Source organism: Musca domestica, unplaced genomic scaffold, assembly GCF_030504385.1.
Source record: "Musca domestica strain aabys unplaced genomic scaffold, Musca_domestica.polishedcontigs.V.1.1 12, whole genome shotgun sequence".
Classification (NCBI taxonomy): domain Eukaryota; kingdom Metazoa; phylum Arthropoda; class Insecta; order Diptera; family Muscidae; genus Musca; species Musca domestica.
In genome coordinates this window covers 13,096,705-13,122,656 of record NW_026712155.1, presented here as the reverse complement: position 1 = coordinate 13,122,656, position 25,952 = coordinate 13,096,705, and the positions used below count along the sequence as shown (strand labels likewise).

General features: G+C 33.8%; 3 protein-coding genes and 5 non-coding genes across 8 annotated transcripts in view; 5 read left to right on the top strand and 3 right to left on the bottom strand.

Moving 5' to 3' along the window:
- The first annotated feature begins 558 nt into the window (after positions 1–558).
- Positions 559–630, top strand: TRNAP-UGG (transfer RNA proline (anticodon UGG)). The gene has a single exon. It is a non-coding gene; the product is annotated as a tRNA-Pro (tRNA).
- A 2,531-nt stretch (positions 631–3,161) lies between these two features.
- On the top strand, positions 3,162–3,232 carry TRNAP-UGG (transfer RNA proline (anticodon UGG)). Its single transcript has one exon. It is a non-coding gene; the product is annotated as a tRNA-Pro (tRNA).
- Positions 3,233–8,615: 5,383 nt separating this feature from the next.
- TRNAP-UGG (transfer RNA proline (anticodon UGG)) lies at positions 8,616–8,687 on the bottom strand. The gene has a single exon. It is a non-coding gene; the product is annotated as a tRNA-Pro (tRNA).
- Positions 8,688–11,362: 2,675 nt separating this feature from the next.
- TRNAP-UGG (transfer RNA proline (anticodon UGG)) lies at positions 11,363–11,434 on the top strand. Its single transcript has one exon. It is a non-coding gene; the product is annotated as a tRNA-Pro (tRNA).
- A 509-nt stretch (positions 11,435–11,943) lies between these two features.
- Positions 11,944–12,050, top strand: LOC131800681 (U6 spliceosomal RNA). Its single transcript, XR_009341496.1, has one exon. It is a non-coding gene; the product is annotated as a U6 spliceosomal RNA (small nuclear RNA).
- Positions 12,051–12,238: 188 nt separating this feature from the next.
- Positions 12,239–12,966, bottom strand: LOC101887268 (keratin, type I cytoskeletal 15). Its single transcript, XM_005178490.3, has 2 exons — positions 12,725–12,966; positions 12,239–12,654 (listed from the first exon to the last, which is right to left on the bottom strand). The coding sequence occupies exons 1-2, from the start codon at positions 12,734–12,736 to the stop codon at positions 12,370–12,372; spliced, it is 297 nt and encodes a 98-aa protein (XP_005178547.1). The 5' UTR covers positions 12,737–12,966; the 3' UTR covers positions 12,239–12,369.
- A 4,464-nt stretch (positions 12,967–17,430) lies between these two features.
- On the bottom strand, positions 17,431–18,363 carry LOC131800663 (peroxisomal membrane protein PEX13-like). The gene is made up of 2 exons (XM_059118249.1): positions 17,987–18,363; positions 17,431–17,930 (listed from the first exon to the last, which is right to left on the bottom strand). The coding sequence occupies exons 1-2, from the start codon at positions 17,996–17,998 to the stop codon at positions 17,490–17,492; spliced, it is 453 nt and encodes a 150-aa protein (XP_058974232.1). The 5' UTR covers positions 17,999–18,363; the 3' UTR covers positions 17,431–17,489.
- Positions 18,364–25,236: 6,873 nt separating this feature from the next.
- The window catches only part of LOC101901565 (acanthoscurrin-2), an 883-nt gene continuing 167 nt past the window's right edge, over positions 25,237–25,952 (top strand). The window contains exons 1-2 of the mRNA XM_005178488.4: positions 25,237–25,408; positions 25,470–25,952. The exon at positions 25,470–25,952 is cut by the window's right edge and continues 167 nt beyond it. Of these exons, the coding sequence (XP_005178545.1) occupies positions 25,397–25,408; positions 25,470–25,952 (495 nt within the window). The 5' untranslated portion in view covers positions 25,237–25,396. The remainder of the gene's footprint in view (positions 25,409–25,469) is intronic.

Below are 25,952 nucleotides of genomic sequence, written 5' to 3'. Positions count from 1 at the left end.
GCTAAGCGAGCGCTCTACCATCTGAGCTACATCCCCATATGCGAAAAGGGTTACCATGTATTTTTCTGAATTTCCAGCAAAAGGGTGAAACCGTAGTTTCTTTGGGTCAATCAACACGATTGGTATTGAATACTAATGAGAAATAATGCAATGCTTAATGATTACTTCGGAATTTAGTGTGACCTTAAAAATTCGGAAAAGCAAACAATACAATTCGAAACAATTGAAAGTTAGTTTTGAGTTTTGAATTTTAAATAGTTTTAAAAATAATGAAGAAGATGAAAACTGGTATAGACAATTAGATGTGGTAGATACGAATATTTGTTTAAGAAATGCAAATAAAAAAATGTATTTATTTAGATTATAATTTAACGTAAAATATGTGGAAAAGCAAAGTGCTCCAATGTAAACATAGTTTTAGATTCTGAACTTCAAATAGAGGAATTTAATAGCTCTTGAAGGTCTTGCCAATTTAAAAATCCCCCAATTTTTCTTTTCAGAGAGTGAGAGAGAGAGAGAGAGTATTTTTCAGAAAACTCTCAAATAGGGTTGCCATGCGGCTCAATGGTCTAGGGGTATGATTCTCGCTTTGGGTGCGAGAGGTCCCGGGTTCAAATCCCGGTTGAGCCCTCCCTTTTTATAATTTTATTTATTCGCCCAAGGAAATGTACAACGTCATAACACATAGGGGACTCATGGTAAAGGTCAGTAATTTCTACTACTAAACATAAGACTAAACTTTTTTTTTAAATTACCCATATAATACTCCGACTAGTGTCATGACCGACGTCTTTTTTCCAAGAATTCGTCTAATCCAAATTCCAAAAATCGGGGTCGGAATCCTAACATACATTATGAGGGGAGCATATGAGAAGTAATGTCTCTCATATCACTCTCATTTTCTGTTTTGTGTTAAGGTAATTTGCGAGAACCAAGGGGTAGTTATAAAGTGGGACTGCTGAGGCCATTGCTTACAACTCCACTGTTGCTCGAAGTCGTGTGAGAGTAGTCATTCGAGTAAAAAAAACGAGTATATTCTATTCCCCCTAAATGAGAGCGAGAGAATTTTCGCGTTTTGGATGAAAAGTAAAATTTGATTGAAATCTATCGATCGATCTTACGGGAGATTCATAAAACGAAAGAGAAAATAGCACACTTCGTTTGAAACTCAAAACTCTCCCGACCATGTTTCACTCGCGAGTATAAATTAGTTCTGAAACAAACAATTAGATTTTAACGTTAATAATTTCTTATAAAAAATAAAGGGAAGACGATCAGATTCAATGACCTATAACTCTGGCAGATATTCATTATTTTTTCAGAAATATGCAGAGCACAGATTTGCTCGTTTCCACTCGGGAGTGAAACTTGGTCGCGAGCGGTATAGCTCGAAGCGTGGGAGTTTTATACGGAGGTTACCCTTCACTTTTTTGTTTTGTGCGGGATCGCTCCCGAGTCTTTCATTTTTAAAAATTAGAGTGGCAACCTAATTACTCTATATAGAGTGAGATTTTGCTCCAAGATCAGATTCTGCTCTTGCCGCTCCTTGCGAGAGTTTCATAAAACGAAGGAGAAGATTGTAACTTTGTTTGTTTAAACAACTCGATTTTAAGGTTCATTATTTCTGATAAAAAGAAAAGCGAAGGCGATCCGATTTAATGACCAATATTCTGGCAGATATTCATTCTTTTATCAGAAATATGCAAATCACAGATTTGCTCATTTCCACTCGGGAGTGAAACTTGGTCGCGAGCGGTATTGCTCGAACCGTGGAAATTTTATACGTCGATTACTCTTCACTTTTTTGCCTTGTGTGGGAAAGCTCCCGAGTTTCTCCTTTTTAAAAATTAGAGTAGCAGCTGAATTACTCGATAATATATAGTGTTAGATTTTGCTCTAAGTCTAAATAAAGTAAAAACAAGCTAAAACGCAGTAAGTTCAGCCAGGCCGAACTTGAATACCCTCCACCATTTGAAACAAATTTGGAAATTTTCAAAAAATAAAATCTATTAAAAATTCTATTAAAATTTTAAAAATACCGAATATAGCCGTTATATTGGGGTCTATACGACGTGGACCTACATAGGCATTGTTTGTCATAAGCTATTACCATATTTAAATTCGAAATTTGAAATAACCGGTGAATAATGTAGCTAAAATCATCAAAATATGGTATATAGAGAGGTACCGTTATATCGGAGCTGTGCGAAGACCTGGACCAGCAACGACAAATTTCTGTCACAGGCTGTAGCATCCATTACGAACTTCAAATACGACATCTCAAAAAATTTCGGTGGGTATTGTACCTAAAATCGTCAAAATACCGAATATAGCGAGGTACTGATATACGGGGCCTATACGAAGACTCGTACCTGGATAGACAATTTTCTGTCACAGACTGTAGTTCCCATTACAAACTCTAAATATGTAATTTGAATCAATTCCGGTTAATAATGCGCTAAAATCATCAAAATATCGAATATCGGGAGGTACAGTTATATGGGGGCTATATGAAAACGTGAACCTACATGGCGAACTTAACCTGCCACTGACAAAATAAACATGTGTGCAAAATTTTAGCGTTCTATCTCAGTTCGTTCGAAAGATAGCGTGATTACAACAGAGAGACAGAAAGACGGACATCGCTGAATCGACTTAGAATTTTACCCTAATCAAAAATATATATACCGTATTGGGTCTGACATGAGTATTTCGAGAAGTTACAAATGGAATGACAAAGTTAATATACCCTCCATCGTATGGTGGAGGGTATAAAATTTACTCGTTCTTTGTACTCCCAAGAGTGTCACCGCTCTATTTCGAACGAATTTCACTCTTTACTCGAATTCTAGCGAATTTTTCGGAGATTCGAAAATAAGTTAAGCAGGAAGTCCATGCTGGGCACAGTTAAAATTCTTACGAAACCACAACTCATATCAACAAAGCTTTCAATGGCTCATAAATTTTCCCGTTTGGTTATGGATATATCTGAGAATTGTAGAGCACGCAGAAAATGAACACCAACAAACTGACTGAGGCGAATCGAGAGTCTCCGACAAAGAGTTCAGGGAATAAGGGGGATATATGGAGAAGTACCTATACAAATTAAATAAAATCTACAATATATTTTAAAAGTAAGTACCCGGCCAGAGTTGCCATGCGGCTCAATGGTCTAGGGTATGATTCTCGCTTTGGGTGCGAGAGGTCCCGGGTTCAAATCCCGGTTGAGCCCGATATACTTTTTGACTTCATTTCAATGGGATGAGAAGGAGAAGACTTCATGTGAATTATCATATCAGCAGGATATGTAAATGGACAGAGACAAACTTTCCAAAAGCTGTCATATTTTCCCTACTGTATAAATTAGAAACTTTGCAAGAAATTTTTAACAAGAAATTGTCATTGTTTTAATTTTACAATCACAAAAAGAAAGTTTTTTTGGAGATAAGAAATTATTTAGAAATTTGAATGAAGGCTCAAACTTTTTTTTTAAATTCTTGGTCAGACGAGTATACATTAATATTAGGATTGTTTGTAGATATTGCAAATTATTTTCTGTGCAAAGTTCGTTATGCTCCTTTAGTCATCGGCAGCATCATCCTCACATCAGCAGCAGGAGGAGCATCATCTTCATTATTATTTTTACACTTGGACCTAAATAAACACCGGCCATCCATCCATTATGGCCAAGACAATAAGAAAACAATTCATTTTTAATTGAAAATATTTGAGAGAAAAATGGAAGAGAACGAAAAAAAAAACAACAACAATTGGTGAAGAGACACAAAAAACAACAACACAACATTATCCAAATACGTCGACAAAAAGCAATAACAGAACCCTGGAAAATAATAGAGAGGTAGAGTTTTCTCTCTCTCTTTACCATTCGTGTGGGAGAGGTTGTGAACCAATTGATGACCAGTCCCACAACATGTGTATATTTGTTATCATTAGTTTCACAAGTTTTTCTCTGCATGGCCAGAGATGACCACGTTTATCAGTGGGAAATATAGCAGTTACAATATTATTATCAGGGCAGACTAGTAGGGGGACATTAGAGGGCATAAAAATAGCAAATTTTCGGTAGGAATTTTTCACTCTAATAAGTTATAAGGAGGGGTAATGAAAGCTTGAAGAAAAACCCCTCATTAAACTTCAGTGAATCGATAGAAATAGTAAATTTAACTGCATTAGAAGATGATGAAGGAGACTTTCAGAGAGCTATACTTCTCTAATGCCTTATATGAGTCCTTAGAGTTTAAGAAAGTAACAGCAACTTTTAAGGAAGTAATTTTCTATTTAAAAAATTATATTCTTCTAATAACCAAAATAACGTTTTTTGTTACTGCTAAAATAATTATTGTAGTAGTTGGTATCACTGTAAAAGAAATACAAGTGTGTGATGAAATTACTGAGTAGATTAAAGGCTCTATCAGACGAAATGTTTTTAACATAAGTAATCATGGTAGAAGAATACAGGTAGATGCATCAACGCATGGGGAACATTGATATGTCAAAAAAATTTTAAATTTTCTTTCAAATATAAGTAGATTTTTATATGTTTTCTTATACGACGTCATTCGGAGGTTATTATATTTCGCGTTTTTTCAACAATTTTTACAAATTTAAATAATTTTTCATTAAACATTTTCAATTCCAAAATTGGTTTGACAGTTCATTATCACAGCAGCTGTGTCGATGCGTCTACCTATATTCTTCTACCATGTTACCAATTTTCCATATATAGAAATTGTACATATCGTGTGATACATGGCCGGCATTTTAAGTTTTAATACACATAGGTAAAGTACATACGTACTATTTTGAGCCTTATTTTTTCCGAAAAATATAATTTGATTGAAATTGTTGTTTTTTTTTCTGGTTGAAAAAATATCTGTACCCTCAGCCATATGGCTAGAGGGTATATATCATTTGATACGGCCTAGACCCTAGGTCTCTTTAGACCGTCAGTCCGTCTGTCTATCTGGTTGGTGGGCACGATAACTCTTGAAGGGAGTATCCGATTTTGTCCAAGCTTGGTGCATCATAATATTATTATCAAACTTAGATTTAGTTCGGATATGGGCAATATCGGTCCGCTCCCTCTGGTATCTCCCCCACAAAAGGTCGAATTTCAAAAAAAAAAAATATTTTATTGCACAGAAAGAAAAGGGATAAAGCGATTTATCTCCAACTTTGCAAATCCTAATATTTACATCAGTGCTAGGTCCCACAAAGGGTCTACATTTTGAATAATTATAACTCATATAAAATGTGATTTAAGAGTCCGACTGTCTTCAAATTACAAACATCACAATATTTTTATGAACCCAAGGTCTGATATGAAAATGGATTATATCGGTTCACTCCTTCTGGTACCTCCCACACAAAATGACAACATTTTCAAATAAAATAATTTACTGCACAGAACGTGAAAGGATAATCCGATTTTGCTCCAACTTTACAAATCCTAATATTTGCATCAGTGCTAGGTCAGGTACGAAAATGGACAATATCGGTTCATTCCATCAAGTACCTCTCCCCAAAGGGTCACATTTTTGAATAGGTATAACTGTTATAAAATGTGATGTAAGAGTCCGACTGTCTTCAAATTACAAACATCACAATATTTTATGAACCCAAGGTCTGGTATGAAAATGGAATATATCGGTTCACTCCTTTGGTACCTCCCACACAAAATGTCAACATTTTCAAATAAAATAATTTACTGCACAGAACGAGAAAGGATAATCCGATTTTGCTCCAACTTTGCAAATCCTAATATTTGCATCAGTGCTAGGTCAGGTGCGAAAATGGACAAGATCGGTTCACTCCATCAAGTACCTCTCCCTCAAAGGGTCATATTTTGAATAGGTATAACTGTTATAAAATGTATGGTAAGAGTCCGACTGTCTTCAAATTACTCTCATCATAATATTTTTATTAACCCATGACCTGGTATGAAGATGGAATATATCGGTCCACTCCTTCTGGTACCTCCCCCACAAATAGGTCAAAATTTTGAATATTCATGAAGCCCATAAAACGCAAAATTAGTATCCGATTCCATTCATACTCGGCACATCTCAGTATTTCTTTCAACACTAGTTCTTCTATAAAGATGGTAGAGGTCGAACTATTCCTTCTGGTACCTCCCCCACAAAGGTTCAAAGTTTTGAATAACCAAAAGGATTATAAAATCCGAAATAAGGATCCGATTCTCTTCATATTTCACACATCCCATTATTTCTACTAACACAAGATCTGCTGTGAAGATAGGATACATCGGTCCACTCCTTCTGGTACCTCCCCCACAAATGGGTAAATATTTTGAATATCCATGAAGCTCATAAAACACGAAATTAACATCCGATTCCTTTCAGACTTGGTATATCTCAAAATTTCCATCAACACAAAATCTGTTATAGGTAGTACCGGTCGAACTATTCCTTCTGGTACCTCCCCCACAAAGGGTCCAAGTTTTGAATAACCAAAAGGATTATAAAATCCGAAATAAGCATTCGCTTCTCTCCAAGTTTCAAACTTCCCACTATTTCTACTGAAAAAAAATCTGCTGTGAAGTTGGGATATATCGGTCAACTCCTTCTGGCACCTCCTTCACAAAGGGTCAAAATTTTGAATATCCATGGAGCTCATAAAACGCGAAATTAACATCCGATTCCTTTCAGACTTGGTATACCTCAAAATGTCCATCAACACAAGATCTTTTATAAATATGGTAGAAATCGGACCATTTATTCTGCTACCTACCCCACATAGGGTTCAAGTTTTTTAAAAACAAAACGCTCAAAGAATGCGAAATAAGCATCCAATTCTCTTCAAATTTTACACATACAAACATTTTTTCTAACACAAGATCTGTTGTGAAGATGATATATATCTGCGACCCCCTTCTGATATCTCACCCACAAAGGGTCACAATTTTCAATACCTTTTTTCTGTCCGCGATTTTTTACAAGTAGCTATTTCTACATATTTCTCTCAACCAGAAACCTCAGATGAATATGGAATTGGAATTGGACATAAATGTTCGATATTCTTGTAATTTTGCCCATACCAATATTTTTGTCTGTATTAGATGAAGTATGAAAATAGAATGATTCTATCGACTATTGCTCTGTTCCAGAACCTGCAAGAATCTACTAGTTTTGCAATTCGTTTCGATAACATAATCGGTTATCGTAGTAAAAACTTTTACATTCTTGCAGTTCTGGAACAGACCATATATTTTAACATTTTCTATAAATTATCACATATCTCATAAAAAGTGAAGGAAATAGCCAATATAGTCCAAATCTGGCAAGTTGCAATATTTATATCATATTTATTTACATCCAATACGAAATGGACAATATTGGCCCATTCTTTCGGAACTTACTCCATAGAGGGTCAACAATTTGAATAATCAAAACAGTAGTCATAATAGATTTAGATAATCGAACATTGATTGAGGGTATACATCTGTCGGCAAAATCGATTGATACTTTTTAACTTGTTTTTTATTCCAAAAGTCTGCCAACAAGATTATATTCTTATAAAGTCCACAATAACGTTTTTTGTTATTCAATAAATAATTTTGTAGTAGAATTGTTAAGTTGACATCACTGCCAAAAAAATACAACTGTGTGATGAACCTACTGAGTAGATTAAGATCAATGCGTGTGTAAATGTAATAGATAGCAAAAGAGCGGAAAGACGCCATTTTTGCAATTCCATTTCAGTTTTTTTATAGACAGTGCTAAGTTAATAAACACAGCTGTCAGCCATCTCCTCTAAGTACATATATTTTTGTGAAAAGTGATGATGAATTATTCTTCAAGATTCATTTGTGGAATATGTAAATGTTTTGATTTCATCATAACTGAGAATAAACAAAATAACATGGTATTCCCCCTCCACTCAAAACAACAAGCAACCAAACAACACACCAACAAACATCAGCAATGCCATTTCCTTGCAAAAGCAACAGCCACAACAATCATTCGCTACCACACACACACATATTCTCAAGTGTGGACGTCTGGTAAACACCCAAGAGTATCCATCCCTCTTCCCCCATGAGCTATATCATCTACTTGAATGTAGTTCATAGAATAACAAACGTTTGTACAACTTCCACTGAGACTATACAAAATAAACATATCCCGGAGGATAATGGATGGATGGACATATCAAGCACATACACAAACTTATTCATGCACACACAAGATGATAAACAAAAAACACATGCTGAACTACATATCTTCATTGGACATGTGAAGAAGATATTCTTGGCATGAAGCTGTTTCGAAAGGGAGAATCCGAATGACCATCTCCCCAACACAACAACACAGAATCACTTAACAGGTTTAAATGAAGTTATCGCAAGGAACCACAGGCTGGTGGTCACGGAATGTAAGTTAATAGACATCCATAGTCTACGAATACTTTCATGTGCACATTCACATGTATATCGAGCAGCATTAAATTATCCACTTACATTTAGGGAGAATCAAAATAAATTCCCATGACATCCCTAGTAATTAATTTTAAATTTTAATATAATTTAAAAATTTAAGAAGGATATTTTTCTTTAAAAAAAAATTTAAAAAGCTGGGCTCAACCGGGATTTGAACCCGGGACCTCTCGCACCCAAAGCGAGAATCATACCCCTAGACCATTGAGCCTCATGCGAGAGTTCACTACTACACACTACAACAACTCAAGAGACAAATCAAATAACACAATGTTTCAACTGTTTTGTGGTCAAAAATCGCCAAATTGAAAACAAGCGTTTTTAGAACACATGGTATTGCAGTTAATCAAACGTAAACGTGAAGTGTTGTAAGGCAACATTTTTCGATTGTTTTACACTCATATGAAAACGTAACTGTTTCTCTTTGTCGATAGACATAAAGATAAGACATTTGAACGAAACTTCATGGGATTGCTCTCTCTAGACGTAACCTAGCATTTATTTAGTTTTAATTAATTTAATGGCTTAACAGAACGAGAGCGAGAGAGCCGTTTAAGATGTTAAACAGGAATGGGTGATTTGGCATGACATCTTTCATTTTTTTTTGTTTTGTTAATTTTCTTCAATGGGCACAGCAGTTGAGGCATAATTTTTGACATTTGGGTTTAATTGAAGAGTTAAAAATTGTTACTTTAAGTAGTAAAAGTAATAAAAGACTTTTATAAGCTGATTTTTTGCAAGCTATTCTGTAGCCGAGGTCAGAAATGTTTGTAGTGTGGGTCACTTTTCTTTTTGTTTTTTTTTTTTTTGCTTTTTTGCATCGAAATAATAATTTTTAGGCATAACAAAGTGTATATATTTTTAATCAGCGTAAGATTTTAAGAGGATGTAGCCCTGTCCGTCCGTCTTTTGCAATTACGCTAGAGTCAAAACGAATAAAGTTAGGAAGCTTAAATTTTGCACAGATCAGTCTTTTGCCTGCAGGCAGGTCAAGTTCGAAGATGGATTATATCGGTCCAAGATATCGCTTAGCCCCATATAAGGGTACCCCCGATATTAGGTAATTTGATTATTGTAGCCAAATTTTTCAATGAAATTGTCTGAAAATCCATATAAGGAGTTCATTCTGAGTAGTTTACCTCCTGGAAGAGTATTGTCTATACAGGTCCACGATGTCGTATATCCCCTATATAACGGTACCTACCGATATTCGGTATTTTGATGATTTTAGGGACATTATTCACGGGAGTTGTTTCAAACTTCGTATTTAGAGTTCGTAGTAAGGACTACAGCCTATGTCAAAAAATTGCTTATGCAGGCCCATGTCTTCGTTTAGCCTCAATCTAACGGTACCTCCCAATTTTCGGTATTTGATGATTTTAGCGACATTATTCACCGGAGTTGTTTCAAATTTCGTATTTAGAGTTCGTAATGGGAACTAAAATCTATGAAATTGTCAAGGTCTATGCAGGTCCAGGTCTTCGTATAGAAACCTTATATCAGTACCTCCCTATATTCTGTATTTTGATGGTTTTAGCGACATTATTCACCGGAATTGTTTCAATTTTCGTATTTAGAGTTCGTAATGGGAACTACAGTCTATGAAATTGTCAAGGTCTATGCAGGTCCAGGTCTTAGTACAGAAACCATATATCAGTACCTCCCTATATTCGGTAATTTTGCAATTTTAGGTACAATATTCACCGAAATTGTTTGATAAAGAAAAGACCGTGTTTGGTGAGTGAAATATGTGAAATCGGCCGTGAATATATATGGGAGCTACATCCAAATCTTAATCGATTTCTAATTAATTTTCCAAATTTATTATTGTAAACAAATTCCTCCACAGATTCTGAATTTCATTGGAATCGAACAAACATATCGTGTTTGGAACATAACATCCATAAAATCGGCCGAAATATATATGTATATGGGAGCTAACCCAAACCTTAACCGATTTTAATATAATTTGGCACATTTATTTTCTGATCAAATCCCGCCATTCATTTCAAATTTCATTAAAAAAGAACATACATATCGTGTTTGGTGCATCAAATAAACAAAATCGGTCGAAAATATATATGGGAGCTATATCTAAATCTGAACCGATTCGAATATACTTTGACAAATATATTTTTGTACCCAATTTAGTCACTCATGCCGAATTTTATTGGAATCGAATATAAATAGCGTGTTTGGTGTAACAAATACACGAAATCGGCTGAAAATCTATGTGGGAGCTATATCCAAATCTGAACTGATTTCAATATAATTTGGCAAATTTATTTTTGTTTCAAATTCCGTTACACATTCCAAATTTGGGGACTGCAATCGGTCAATAGATATGTGTATATAAAATCTAAATTTTTGGGAGGTACCACCGATTTTGATGCTACATCTTCAGTTTCAACTGGAATTACGAAAATTTACATAGCCTATGTTACTTTCAGGCGATGTTGTAGTATACTTGGAAATTCGCAGGAAAATATGTTCAGCGGTTTTCGAGTCTATTAATTATAAACAAAGAAACATTTGCCTCTTTTATAGATATAGATGAATTGAGTCCCAGGTCACTTTATGGTTAAAAGTAAAATTATTTTTTCTCTGTTCTACAATTCGAAATTTTCATTTTAAACATTGAAAATTGGAAGATACCAATAAAATACTGCTTCATTCTATGGGTTCATTGATGTGTCATGACAATTTTGTACGCCAATTAATTTGTGATTGTGAACCCACCTAGTGAACTAATTTTTCTCATTGAAGTTATTGTGACTCACATTATTGCCATCTATTTTGTTTCTGTTATTGTGAATGGAAATGTGATTTGTTTATGCACGCCGACCACATTGCTGCTGTATGTGAACGGACAAAGTACCGTTATGAGGCTCAATGGTCTAGGGGTATGATTCTCGCTTTGGGTGCGAGAGGTCCCGGGTTCAAATCCCGGTTGAGCCCGTTGACCTTTTTGTGTTGTTTCAATATGTTTTTCTGTTTTTTTTTTTCAATGTGAAATAAAAATTGAAAATAAAATAATTTAATAAAAACAATAACAGAAGACTGGTAGTCTTCGTTTTTACGCTAAATCTTAGAAAAAAATTACCTTCTGGAGATGCGGGGCATCGATCCCCGTACCTCTCACATGCTAAGCGAGCGCTCTACCATCTGAGCTACATCCCCGTTGTAGACGTTGCTGCCAAAATAGCTATTCGTACGATGTAAGATTTTTACATAAAATACGTAAACGTTTAATACATGTCCACAAAAATAAACACACACACACACATCTGCCCTGTGTAGATCCCCTTACCATTGCTACCTGAAGAAAACAACCCTTGAAAATGCTTGAGTTCAACGTTTCCAATGTGTGATAAGCCAACACTAGACGACTAAGAGGCATTTTATAATTCTCATATGCGCTTTCGTTTAAACGTACGTACAAATAGTTTCTTAAAACACCGAACTTCGTTCTTGCTTCGGCAGAACATATACTAAAATTGGAACGATACAGAGAAGATTAGCATGGCCCCTGCGCAAGGATGACACGCAAAATCGTGAAGCGTTCCACATTTTTTGTGAAAATTTTCCTTAATTATTAAAAGTTATTTTTATTAATTTTGAATTAATTATTTACTTTATTTAAACTTGATATGTATAATTTAACAATGGATCTAGACCCGAATACAGTCGATGATAAAGATGTCCTTTATATTAAAATTATTTTAAATAGAATAATTTTCAACATTCTCTACACCATTACAATCGACTGTTCTCTGCATTTAATGAAAATATGAACACTAAAACTATAAAATATTGTACTTTCAAATAAATATAACTAAAATCAACGAAGACAAAATAATTAAATAAACAATAAAATTAAATTCGGAGTCAATTCATCTTCCCAGCCAACCGCCAAATCCACCAGAGCTATGGAACGATGTGTGATAACCACCGCCGAAACCGCCAAGTCCATGACCAAATCCATGGCCGAAGCCATGTCCCAAGCCATGACCAAAACCACCGCCAAAGCCGTGATGTTTGAAACCCAACAGCTTAGGTTTGCGGTATTTCACTCCCAAAAATCCGCCATGGGGTCCCTTAAAGGCCACCAGTTTTAATTTGCCACAGGACACGGAAAGGCAGCCCAACAACACAAGTAACACACCAAGACAGCATTTCTAAGGAAATTTTCGAAAAATAATTTTGTTTTTATAATTCCTTTTAATTATCACTTCATTTGTTACTCACTATTAGATTCATTGTTTTTTAATTATTTTTATTTATAACTTTTTTTTGTAGGTTTAACACTTTACTATTGCAATTTGCTAAATTTTTAAATAATTTTACGTTTCTTTTTTTTTTTGGGTTGAAACCTTCGTTATGGCGATCTGGAAAAAAACTAAACCTGCTTCCATATTGCCATGTACTTTTATGTCTTTTCCTTCCATTGATGAGCCCTCCATGCTGATGGGATATGTTGACATTAAAATAAGTGGATGCTGATCAAAAGGTTAGTCGAATTACTTTAGTGCATGCGTACCATTATAGGGATGCCAGTTCTAGAAAGCGACTAATGTTTTTCGGGGGTAAAATATTACTGATAACATGATTTTCCATAAAAAATTATTAACGATAACAAGACTTTAAAAAAATTCCATAAAAAATATTAACGATAGCAAAATTTTTCTGCAGAATATATTTTCGATAACAAGATTTTCTGTAGAATTTACTATTGATAACAAGATTTTTTATAGAAAATATTGTCAATAACAAGATTTTCCACATAAAATATTATCGATAACACGGTTTCCTATAGAAAACATTGGTGATAACAAGATTTTTAATAGAAAATATTGTCGATAACAGGGGATTCTATAAAAAATATTATCGATAGCGACATTTTCTATGTCGATAACAAAATTTTCCATAGAAAACATTGTCAATAACAAGATTTTCCATAGAAAATATTGACGATAACAAGATTTTCGAAAGAAAATATTGTCGATAACAAGGTTTTCTAAAGAAAATATTTTCGATAACAAGGTTTTCTAAAGAAAATATTTTCGATAACCAGATTTTCTAAAGGAAATATTGTCGATAACAAAATTTTCTAAAGAAAACATTTTCGATAACTAGATTTTCTAAAAAAATATTTTCGATAACAAGATTTTCTATAGAAAAAATTGTCAATAACAAGATTTTCTAAAGAAAATGTTGTCGATAACAAGATTTTCTAAAAAAAATGTTGTCGATAACAAGATTTTCTATAGAAAATATTGTCGATAACAAGATTTTCTGTTGAAAACAGTGGCGATAACAAGATTTTCTATAGAAAATATTGTCGATAACGAGATTTTCTATAGAAACTATTGTCGATAACGAGATTTTCTATAGAAAATATTGTTGATAACAAGATTTTCTATAAAAAGATTATTACCGATAACAAGATTTTTTGAAGAAAGTATTATCGATAACAATGTTTGCTTTATAAAATAATGTCGATAACAAAATTCTCCATAGAAAATATTGTCGATAACAAGATTATATATAGAAAATATTGTCGATAACAAGATTATCTATAGAAAATATTGTCGATAACAACATTATCTATAGAAAATATTGTTTAATAACAATACTTTCTATAGAAAAAGTGTCGATAACAAGATTTTCTGTAGAAATTAATTATAATTAATTTCTGGCATTATTTTTGGATATTTTTTCCATTTCCTCCTTCCTTCCATGACAACCCTAACGAGCAATCATTCATTAAACTCTCCAATATTCCATCAAACACACAAGCACCGTAACCACGAACAAAAATCGAAAAATCCGATAAGTAGGTTTAGTTTTTGTCTGTTGTCGTTGTTTGTTGTTGTTGTTTGTCGAATTTAATGGCTCAAATGAAGCGGTTTACATTATGGAAGTCCGAGGTATTTTTGTTTACATTGTTTTTTCTTATTTTCTTTGCCGTCGTCCAGTTTGTGTTGTGTGCCCCTGAAAAAATCCGGTTTTCTTTTTTTGGCGACACAGTCCAAGAGTGTGACACAGACAGACAGATATACAGCGAGGGAGAGTTAGATGCTGTGCGTCCATAAAATTTTGCCAAAAAGAAAAAACTTCAACCAATTTTATCAATTAAAACTTAAAAATCATTGGTGGCGAGTTAGCAGACAAAAATGCACGTGAAATAGATTCAAAAAATAGCTGACAAACTGGAATACATTATTGATTTGAATTCAAAAAATGATTTGCAGCAGCAATCACGATGGACTTGGTGTTTTCCAGATCAACGATGATGAATCAGCATCGATGGTGGTTTTATTTATGCGGATTAGGGCATTTCTTATTAAAGATTATTGACCTCCAAAAAATAGCATTAGCCGGCCATATTTGGAATATGAATTTTAATAGTTTTTTTATTTTACCTTTTGACCTGTTTTTGTCGTAGTAACTGTTGCAGTATTTGGAGTAACTGTTATCGTGCTACAGGTTTGTTTGTAGGGAGTTTTTGGGTTGGAATATGAATAAATATATATTTTCTCGGAAAAAAATTGTCGATAATAGGATTTTCTATAGAAAATATTGTCGATAACAGGATATTCTATAGAAAATAATGTCGATAACAGGATTTTCTCTTGAAAATAATGTCGATAACAGGATTTTTAATAGAAAATATTGTCGATAACAGGATTTTCTATAAAAATAATGCCGATAAAAAGACCTTCTATAGAAAATATAGTCGATAACAAGACCTTCTATAGAAAATATAGTCGATAACAAGATTTTCTTTATAAAATATTGTCGATAGCAGGATATTCTATAAGAATTATTTTCGATAACAGGATTTTCTATAGAATATGTTGTCGATAACAAGATTTTCTATAGAAAATACAGTCGATTACAAGATTTCCTTTAGAAAATATTGTCGATAACAAGATTTCCTTTAGAAAATATTGTCGATAACAGGATTTTCTATAGAAAATAAAGTCGATAACAGGATTTACTATGGAAAATTGTGTCGATAACAATATTTTCTATAAAAATATTGTCGATAACAAATTTTTTTTTGGAAAATACTATCGATAACATGATTTTCTATTGAAAGTACAGTCGATAACAATATTTTCTATAGAAAATACTACCGATAACAATTTTTTCTATAGAAAATACTACCGATAACAATTTTTTCTATAGAAAATACTGTCAATAGCAAACTTTTCTATGGAAAATAGTACCGATAACCATATTTTCTATAGAAAATATTGTCGATAACCATATTTTCTGTAAAAGATATTGTCGATAACCATACTTTCTATAGAAAATTTTGTCGATAACCATATTTTCTATAGAAAATATTGACGAAAGCCATATTTTCTACAGAAAATACTGTCGATAACACTTTTTTCTATGGAAAATAATACCGATAACCATATTTTCTATGGAAAATATTGTCGATAACCATATTTTCTGTAGAAAATATTCTCGATAACAAAATTTTCTATAAAAATGTTTTCAATAGCCGTATTTTCTATAGATATCATTATCGATAACAGCATTTCCTATAAATAATATAATCGATAACATCATTTTCTTGAGAAAATTTTTTCGATTACAATACTTTCTGTGGAAAATATTGCCGACGGTAAAAACTTTTTTTAACATTCAGGCATGTCACAAAAGTTTTACGAAATCGATTTATTTCACCTTTTCCAAATCGTTACGATTTGCTTTTGCTTCTTCAGCACTCGTACGTTTTGACTAATCCGGAAAAAAAATCATTTCACATTTTTGAAATAAAAATATGGTAACTCCATGAAAAAAACAATCGTAAACAAATTATTGACAATTAAAAAAGGAGTTTAAATTGTTTTTTATAATATAAACACCAAAAGTAAAAATGCCAGGGGCTTCAATACTTGCTGTAATGGATGAAGAAATAAATCAGCGGTCTACTGAAAAAATTCGTCGCCGGACATTGAGGAACGCATCAGATCCTTTATCTCACTCAAATGCAGAGTAAGGATCCACCAGCAATGAGTTATTTTCAAATTTATTTTAATAATAATTTATTTCTACAGATTTATAACTTATTATCGGCTAAATAAAGAAGCTTTTGTTTTAGTTTTGGAAAAAATTGGAACAACTCTAGTTTAGTAAAAACTCTTAGATTTTTTCGAAATTTTTTCCAGAGGTAGGTATTTTTACCTGATCCCGGGAAACTATTTTTTTCTTGGGGGACGGACCCGGGACCCCAGATTTTTGACCCGAAAGTCCGGGATCAAGACTCCGCCTGGACCCGGACCCACTTACCCGATATAGACAATATGGGTATCGATTGAAAGCTTATGAAAATACCATGATGGGGTAAGATGTTACGGAATAGGAATTTAAGTGGGGCAAGACAATTTTTTTAAAATCAATATGAAGATGGTGACAGAAATTCTTGGTTATTGGGGGATTCTGGTTATGGATTGGAACCATTCCTAATGACCCCATATAGGGATGTTAGTGTAGGAACAAAGGAGCACAAATTTAACAAAAAACATACCCTAGCGCGTAACATAATTGAACGTACAATTGGTGTACTTAAAAGCCGTTTTAGGTGTTTGCAAGGAATTCTTGTTTATACACCAAAGAAAACAATAAAAATTATAAATGTTAGCTGTGCTTTACATAACATTTGTAGGGAATATTTATTTTTTTTTATTTTTTACGTTAAAATCACTAAACATTTCAATTTCACCCTGCTTTTTGAAAGTGATATCAAAACGCAAAATTTTTGCGTTTTCCGTTTTTTAGAGAAGCTAAAACCGTTTTCGTTTTCACTCTTGAACGATTTTACATTCTGTGACATGCCTGATTATTTCTCAACATTTTTACCACAAATCTCCCAACCCAATTTCAAACGCCACCTCAGGGTCAAATAATTTTCTACAAAAAACTTAACAATATTTATTCAATTATTTTTTCTTCTTCTTCTTTAAATTAAATATTTAACAACACTTTAGTTTCATTAACGTTTACCGAAAGCACCGCCACCATAAAGGCCACCATAACCGGGATAGCCACCGTACGCAGAGCCACCGCCATAACCATTATAGCCACTGTAACTGTTGTAGGCATTGTAGCCATTGTAACCGCCATAACCTGCCAGTCCATAACCACCACCATAACCGCCATAACCAGGATAACCACCATAACCTACGGGACCAGGATAGGCACCAAAACCGGGATATGCGCTACCAAACTGTCCATAGGCATTCGAACTGGAACTGCTGCTAAACGAATTGCTCTGGCCATAGGAGCCATAATAACCCCGTCCTCCTCCACCAATTAATGGGGGAGCAAATACAGGCGCTCCACCCAAACCAAAACTGCGTCCCTCCGCCTTCGGTTGCTGTTGAGCCCGGCTGAGTTGGGAAATTACGGCCAAGGCCACACATACAATGATAATCTGGAAACAGAAAATTTAGAATAAAATATTTTAAGAATCTAAGAAAGGATTCTCACCTTTGCTGCCATAGTTGTTTTAGAATTGTCGAACACTTTAGATCAATGGCTGTTTGTCCACTGCTTGACGTCTTCTTTATCTCCAGCTATTTTATAAGAAATCTTCTAGTCTAGCATATTTCCCGGGTAAACAATTTGTACTATTTGCTTGGCAAACAAATCTCTCACCTTTTCATTATGTGGCAGATCATCTAATCACCCTACTTTATTTTAGTCATTTTTTCATATTTTTTTTCAACAACAATAGAGCGGAAATATTCTCAAAATTTTCCGGCATGCAGCAATTCATTCATCACTGAATAAACGAACTTCACACAATGTTGAAAAAGTCCCATTGCCACCATGGATGGCATGGCGTATTTTACGAACCTGGGTTACTGACCTAATTCATAGCATATTCTATAATTTGAAAATTTTCATTTTAATATCGCTGGAGATTTAATCATATTTGCACTAATGATTTAATACATGGTACAGTGGGACCTCCATAGAAGGCATACTTCTTTTTTAAAATCAAATTTTTGGGAATCGATAACACCCCATTAACCTTCAAAATCGCCCTTAGAGGAAAAAACACTTCTCTTTTGGGTACAAATTACGTCCAACCCTACTATATCCCCTTTATAGAGTACCACCTGTATGTCAACTTTTCATAGCGACTCCCCAAAATCACATGGAATTTTTTTCTCTTTTTGAACATCGCATGTCTTTAAAAAATTAAGACCAACTTTAATAATGTCCCATTTTTTGCTTTTGTTTTTGTTTTTTCAGTTAATCGTGAACTTAACATTGAAAACGTTCATTGTCTTCTACGAAAGAGTGACGACAAATAAACAAACAAACAACCGATGAAAATAAAAGTAAAGAAAACATGAAATGATCATTAAGTATCCCACACTTGACTAACTTTTATGTCAAATAAACAGACAACAACAACAAAAGCAAAAAAATGGGAAAAATCTTAAATTCGAGTAGAGTTTTATAAACTCTGTGACGTGTGACACATGGGGAATTCCCAGAACAATATAAATACTTCAACGAGATTTTCTAAAAATAGGGTATCTGTAGAAGACCTTCTAAGTGGAAGGTCTATTATAGTCGGTTTGCATTTGACAGCCTCCTATAAGTAGAAGATCTTCAATAGGACTTCTGCCAAATATTATCGATAGCAATAAGTTCTACAAAAAATATTGTGATATCATGTGATCTATTCCAGAACTGCAAGAATGTAAAAGTTTTTACCACGATAACCGATTTTTCCTTTATGATATCGGAGAAATTTGCAAAACTAGTAGATTCTCTCAGATTCTGGAACAGACCAAAGATAAGAAGATTTTTTATGGAAAAAATAATATCGACAATAACATTAATTTCTATAAAAAATCGATAACAGGATATTCCCTAAAAATATAATCGGTAACATGATTTTCTATAAAAAATATTGTTGATAACATGATATTCTACAGAAAACAATGTCGATATAAGGATTTTGTATAGAAAACATTGTCGATAACAAGATTTTCTAAATAAATTTTTGTCGATAAAAAGATTTTCTAAAGAAAGTATTGTTCGATAACAAGATTTGCTGTAGAAAATATTGTCGATAACAAGATTTGCTATATAATCGATAACAGGATTTTCTATGGAAACCAATGTTGATAACAGAATTATCCATGGGAAATATTGTCGATAACAAGACTTTCTATAAAAAATTTTGTCGATAACAGGATTCTATATTCCATAGAAAACAAGATTTTCTAAAGAAAATATTATCGATAACAAAATTTTCTAAAGGAAATATTATCGGTAACAAAATTTTCTAAAGAAAATATTGTCGATAACAGGATTTTCTATAGAAAATATTATCGATAACAAGATTTTCTAAAAGAAAAAAGATATTCTATAGAAAATATTGTCGATAACAGGATTTTCTATAGAAAATATTGTCGATAACAGGATTTTCTATAGAAAATATTGTCGATAACAGGATTTTCTATAGAAAATATTGTCGATAACAGGATTTTCTATAGAAAATATTGTCGATAACAGGATTTTCTATAGAAAATATTGTCGATAACAGGATTTTCTATAGAAAATATTGTCGATAACAGGATTTTCTATAGAAAATATTGTCGATAACAGGATTTTCTGTAGAAAATATTGTCGATAACAGGATTTTCTGTAGAAAATATTGTCGATAACAGGATTTTCTGTAGAAAATATTGTCGATAACAAGATTTTCTATAGAAAATATTGTCGATAACAAGATTTTCTATAGAAAATATTGTCGATAACAAGATTTTCTATAGAAAATAGTCGATAAAAAGATTTTCTATAGAAAATATTTTCGATAACAAGATTATCTACATAAACTGTTATCGACAACATTTTTGATAAAAAATATTGTCGATAACAGAATTTTCTATAGAAAATATTATCGATAACAAGATTTTCTATAGAAAATATTATCGATAACAAGGTTTTCTAAAGAAACTATTATCGATAACAAAATTTTGCATAGAAAATATTGTCGATAACAAGATTTTCCATAGAAAATATTGTCAATAACAAGATTTTTCTATAGAAAATATTGTCGATAAGAGGAGTTTTTTATTGAAAATATTGTCGATAAAAATACTGGCGATAAAAGGATTATCTATAATATATATCTATCGATAATAGGAGTATCTATAAAAAATAATATCGATAATAATGACGATAATGTAAAAACAATATCGATGATAGGATTTTCTACATAATATATTGTCGTTAGAAGGATTTCCTATAGAAAATATTGTCGATAAAAGAATTTCCTATAGAAAATATTGTCGATAACAGGATTTTCAATAGAAAATATTGTCAGTAACAGGATTTTGCACAAAAAATTTTGTCGATAACAGGATTATCTGTAAGAAATATTGCCGATAACAGGAGTCAATTTTAAATGTGTGAATTATCTATAGAAAATATTGTCGATTACAGAATTATCTTCAGAAAATATGGTCGATAACCGACATTACACAAATTTCTATAAAAAATAGTGTCGATAACAATATCTTCTGCAGAAAATATTTGGTCTGTTCCCGAATGTAAAAATGTAAAAACTATAGCAAGATTTTTTACAGAAATTGTTGTTGAAAACAGACGCCATTCTATACCAGAGATAAAAGACCTTCTGGCGGCCTCCTATAGATAAAAGAATTTCAGAAGGCCTTCTAAAAATTAAAGACCTTCCGCCGATCTCACATATTCGGAAGGGGTTCTATGGCTATATGTCCATTCGAAGGGTACCTTCTCTACTTTTTAAATCTCCTATAGATAAAAGACCTTTTGGTCTTCTAAAAATAAAATTGTGTAGGATCCGTGAAGACCTTCCGAAAGTATCATGTATATAACAGTCCTTCTAAATGTTTCCACTGGGTATAGCACCTTCTTCTTCTATAAATAAAAGACCGTCCACGATTCTCCTTTGGAAATAGGATCTTCTGAAGGATTCTACAGATAGAAGACTTTATGAAAATCTCATATGGATTTTTGGAGAAGACTCTTTGTAGGTCCTCCATAAATAGAGAACCAACTGAAGGTCTCCCATAAATATAAAACTTGGATGGAGGACCGTCTTAAGTTTTTTTTTTAAATCCATCCAAAAATATTCTTTAAAAAATCAAGATTCACTGCCCTGGTGGTCTTTAAAAAAACATTCGTTAAAAAATCTGCATTTAAGGTTTGATCGTCCTTCAGAATTTCCAGGAAGCTATCAGAGTGTTGTTTGTCTATGTATTATAAATTTCACTCATATTCCCAACTACTTCGTTAATTTTCAAACACTCCCAAAAGAGATTTAATTGAAACCTGTAACAATGTCAGATTTTTTTTTATTTTATGGCGGAAGTAAAGTCCCTCCCTTCCAAAAATAGCTTATTCAAACATTTATTTGAAATATTAATCATGTTAATAAAAAACGAAAATATTATTTAAATTGTTGTTAATATCTCCGACAGACGGACAGACAGACATATCGGATTTACCATCATTTGCAGAGAGGTTATTCCACCCATCAAAGTATTCCAGGTATCTGATATCGTTTAAATAGATCTTCTCTCACTGCCGCGGTACGACGGTGTGTCGTGGTACATTACCCATTGGATTAAATTGAAATTCCCATCAACATCTAATGGCTTACTCATTGTACAAACAACCCCACCCCTAGCACCGGCACCGGCCACTGCAAGAAGGTGGATGGATGCTATGCCGAACACGTACGGTATTCTTCACTTCTTTATTGTATCTTAATCGACTTTAGTTGGATGTTGAGCAGAACGTTTAAACATGCGCACTGGCAGCTTGGTATTTTACCGAGGTAGGTGTTGTTGTAGTAGTTGTTGATGTTGTTGTCAAATTGTTTGTGTCTTAATTCACCTGGCTAAGTAAACAACTCGTATGTGAATTGTCTTTTTGTGGCTTTGTTCTGGCAAAAAATATTCTTTTGAGTTGGAGGCCCTGTGAAATTTTTTCCAATTAGTGTTCTCGTTTTGATGGTCATTTCCGAAATCTGGGAGTTCCCCAAATGAAAAAACAATTTGTCTTGATTTCGTCATCAACTTGTCGTCGTCAATTGTGGTGAAGAATATTTTTGAAGCTGCGCTCTTCATATTTACAGAATTAATGCATGGCAACAGATGGGTCTGGAATAATGTGTATGAATCGGTTATTTAATATTATTCATAAAACTAATCTGTGGAATCTTTCAATAGTTTTTTTGTTTTTTGTAATTGGAGGTCTTTTTCAAATAAGAGCTCTCTGGAAGGACTGTCTCTAGAAGTTTTTCAGAACATAATTTCTGTAAAGAAGACCTATAGAAGTTCTTCTATGTACAGCAGACCTATAAAAGGTATTTTATCTCTAACTATAGGAGATCTTCAGAAGAGCTTAAATCAATAGGAGACCATCATGAGGACCTTCATGAAACCATCTTCCATAGAAGACAATCATATCCATGGGTAGGCCCTAAGAATATATTTTATCAATAGAAAACCGACAATAGCCATAAAAGAGCTTCAGAGCGTCTTTTGTCTATAGAATAGCTTTAGATGGCCTTCAAGGCATGAAAGACATTCGGAAGGTTTCCTAGCAATAGAAGAGTTACAGAAAGCTTACTAGATATTGAAAATCTTCAGGTGGCCTTCAGACTGTGGACCAGCTTCAGAAGACTATTCGGCTATGGAAAACCTTTAAACTGACTTTAGAAGAGCTTTACAGCTCAGAAGCTCTTACAGGCATAGAAACGCTTCAGTACTTCTTCCACCTCTAGAAAAGCTTCAGTAGATATTGTCTTAAAGATGTTGAAAAAGCCTACTAGATATTGAAAAGCTTCAAGTCTCCTTCTGACTGTGAAACAGTTTCAAAAGACTATTCGAATATAGAACAACTACAGAGTGTTATCTGACTTTAGAAGCTCTTGCAGGTATAGAAAAGCTTCAGTACCTCTCCCACCTCTAGAAAAGCTTTAGTAGCTCTTCCAGAAAAGCTTAAGAAGATCCACCAGCTAAATAAAAGCTTTACCAGGGCATTTCGCTTTAGAAAAGCTCCGGAAGCTCTTCTTGATAAAAAAAGCTTTGGTAATTATTTTTGTTACAGACAAGCTCCAAACGCTATTTTAGCTATAAAAGACCTTTAGAAGCTCTGTAGAAGCCCTTCTAGCTATGGAAGTGCTTTAGAAGATAGAACATTTAGAAGATTTAGGTGCAGAAGAGCTTTAGAAACTATAGACAAACTTTTAACGATATTTCAGCTATAAAAGACCTTTAGATGCTCTTCTAGCTATAGAAGATCTTTTGATGGTTTTTAAGCTATAGAAAAGCTCTACTATATGTAAAAGAGCTTTATAAGTTCCACTATATATAGAAGAGATTTAGAAGCTTCTCTAGCTATAGAATCTCTTCTAGCTATAGAAGAGCTTTAGATGCCCCCCTTGCTATAGAAGATTGTAAGAGGCTCTTTTAGCTATAGAAGTGCTTTAGAAGATTCTAACTATAAACGAGCTTTAGAAGCTCTTATGGCTATGAAAGGGCTTTAGATGCTCTTCTGGATATAAAAGATATCTAGAAGCTCTTTTAACTATAGAAGAGCTTTAGAATCTCTTCTAGGCATAGAAAATAATTGGACACTCTCCTAGGTATCAAGGAGCTTTAGACACTCTTCAAGCTATAGGTAGGCTGCAAACGCTCTTTTAACTATATGAGCTTTAGAAGTTCTTCAAGCTAGAAAATAGCTTTAGAAACTCTTGTAATTATAGAAAAGCTTTAGAAACTATAAAAGAGCTTTAAAAGCTCTCCTAGATATAGAATAACTTAAAAAACTGTTTTAGTTATAGAAGAGCTTTAGAAGCTCTTCTAACTATTGGCAAGATTTAGAAGATCTCTTAGCTATAAAAGACCTTTGAAATTCTTCTAGCTATAAAAAAAAGCTTTAAAAGCTCCTTTAACAATAAAAAGCCTTAGAAGAGTTTAAACTGCTCTCTAGCTATAGAAGAGCTTTCGAACATTTTTTAGCTGTAGAAGATTTTTAGCAGCTACAGAAGTGCATTAGACCCTTTTCTAGCTATAGAAGGGTTCGAGATGCTCTTCTAGCTTTAAAAGATCTTCTAACCCTAGAAAAAGAAGTTCAGGGATCCCCTATGTCTTTCTCAATTCTTCTTTCAATTGTAAAAATTGTATGTCAATCTCTTCGACACATTTTAATTCACAAAATGCTCCTCGAGTACCATTAAAATCGTATTATGTTCCAATCAATTTCAAATTAAGTTGTTAACTGTCAAGCATCAAATCGCTCGTGTAACATTGGCGAAGCTTACCCAATTCGTTACAAGCAGCATGTGAACCAAAACAAAAAATATTTTTTACAATTTCAATTTTCAAATCAATTATCCAAAAAACATCAATTAAATCAAAATCAACTCCCAAGACCTTAACCTTGATATGCAAAACTAATTCCATTGTAAGAGGTTTAACTGTATGTGTGTGTGCCGGGTGGCCGGCATGTGCGATTATGTGTAGCTGACAAGCAATTGTTCTGTTTTTTTTTTTTTTTTTTTTTTTTTTGCCGAATTCGTACAAGACACGCACATCACAAGCTCAGTTAAGTCAGAGCAGATCATAACTCTTTTTCAGAGTTACTCTATTCCGTTACTCTGTGGAGATTTTGCTCTCCCAGGGTTCTTGCTCAGTTCTCCTTTTAGCCAAAAAAACAATATAGCAGTAGTTGACGTATGTCGCTCTCTGTCTCTCTCTTCACTTCTCCATTTTTTACTCCATATAAATTAGAGTAGAACAAAGGAATGGTCGTTAGTTGAAACCAGAATTTTGACAGAAGCAAAAGGAAGCCTAGAGTGTGGGAGCAATTGGATCCATCATGCAACGTATTGTAAGTTGAAGATATTTTGCAGAAAAATATAAATAACTTGACATGTGTTATTCTGTTGTAGATTAAATCAATTGTGGTCTTGTGCCTGATATGCTGTTCCCTGGCAGCCCCTGCTCCAGAACCGGTGCCCGTTAAGGCCGAGGGCCGCACCTTGGGATTTTTGGGTGGTGGCATTGGAATTGGTTTCTCGGCTGGGGTTGGAATAAATAAGGGCATTTATGGCGGTTATGGTGGAGGTTACAGACCCGGAGGATATGGTGGTGGTTATGGTTATCCCGGTTATGGCCATGGTGGCTATGGAGGCGGCTATGGTCATGGTGGTTATGGCGGCGGTTATGGTCATGGTGGTTATGGCGGCGGCTATGGTCATGGTGGTTATGGCGGCGGCTTTGGCCATGGTGGTTATCCTGGCGGATATGGACATGGTGGCTATCCAGGAGGTTATGGTCATGGTGGTTATGGTGGCAGCAATTATTATGGCGGTTACAACAAATACCATGAATCCGGTTACTATGGTGGCAGCAGTGGTGGCGGTTTCTTTGGT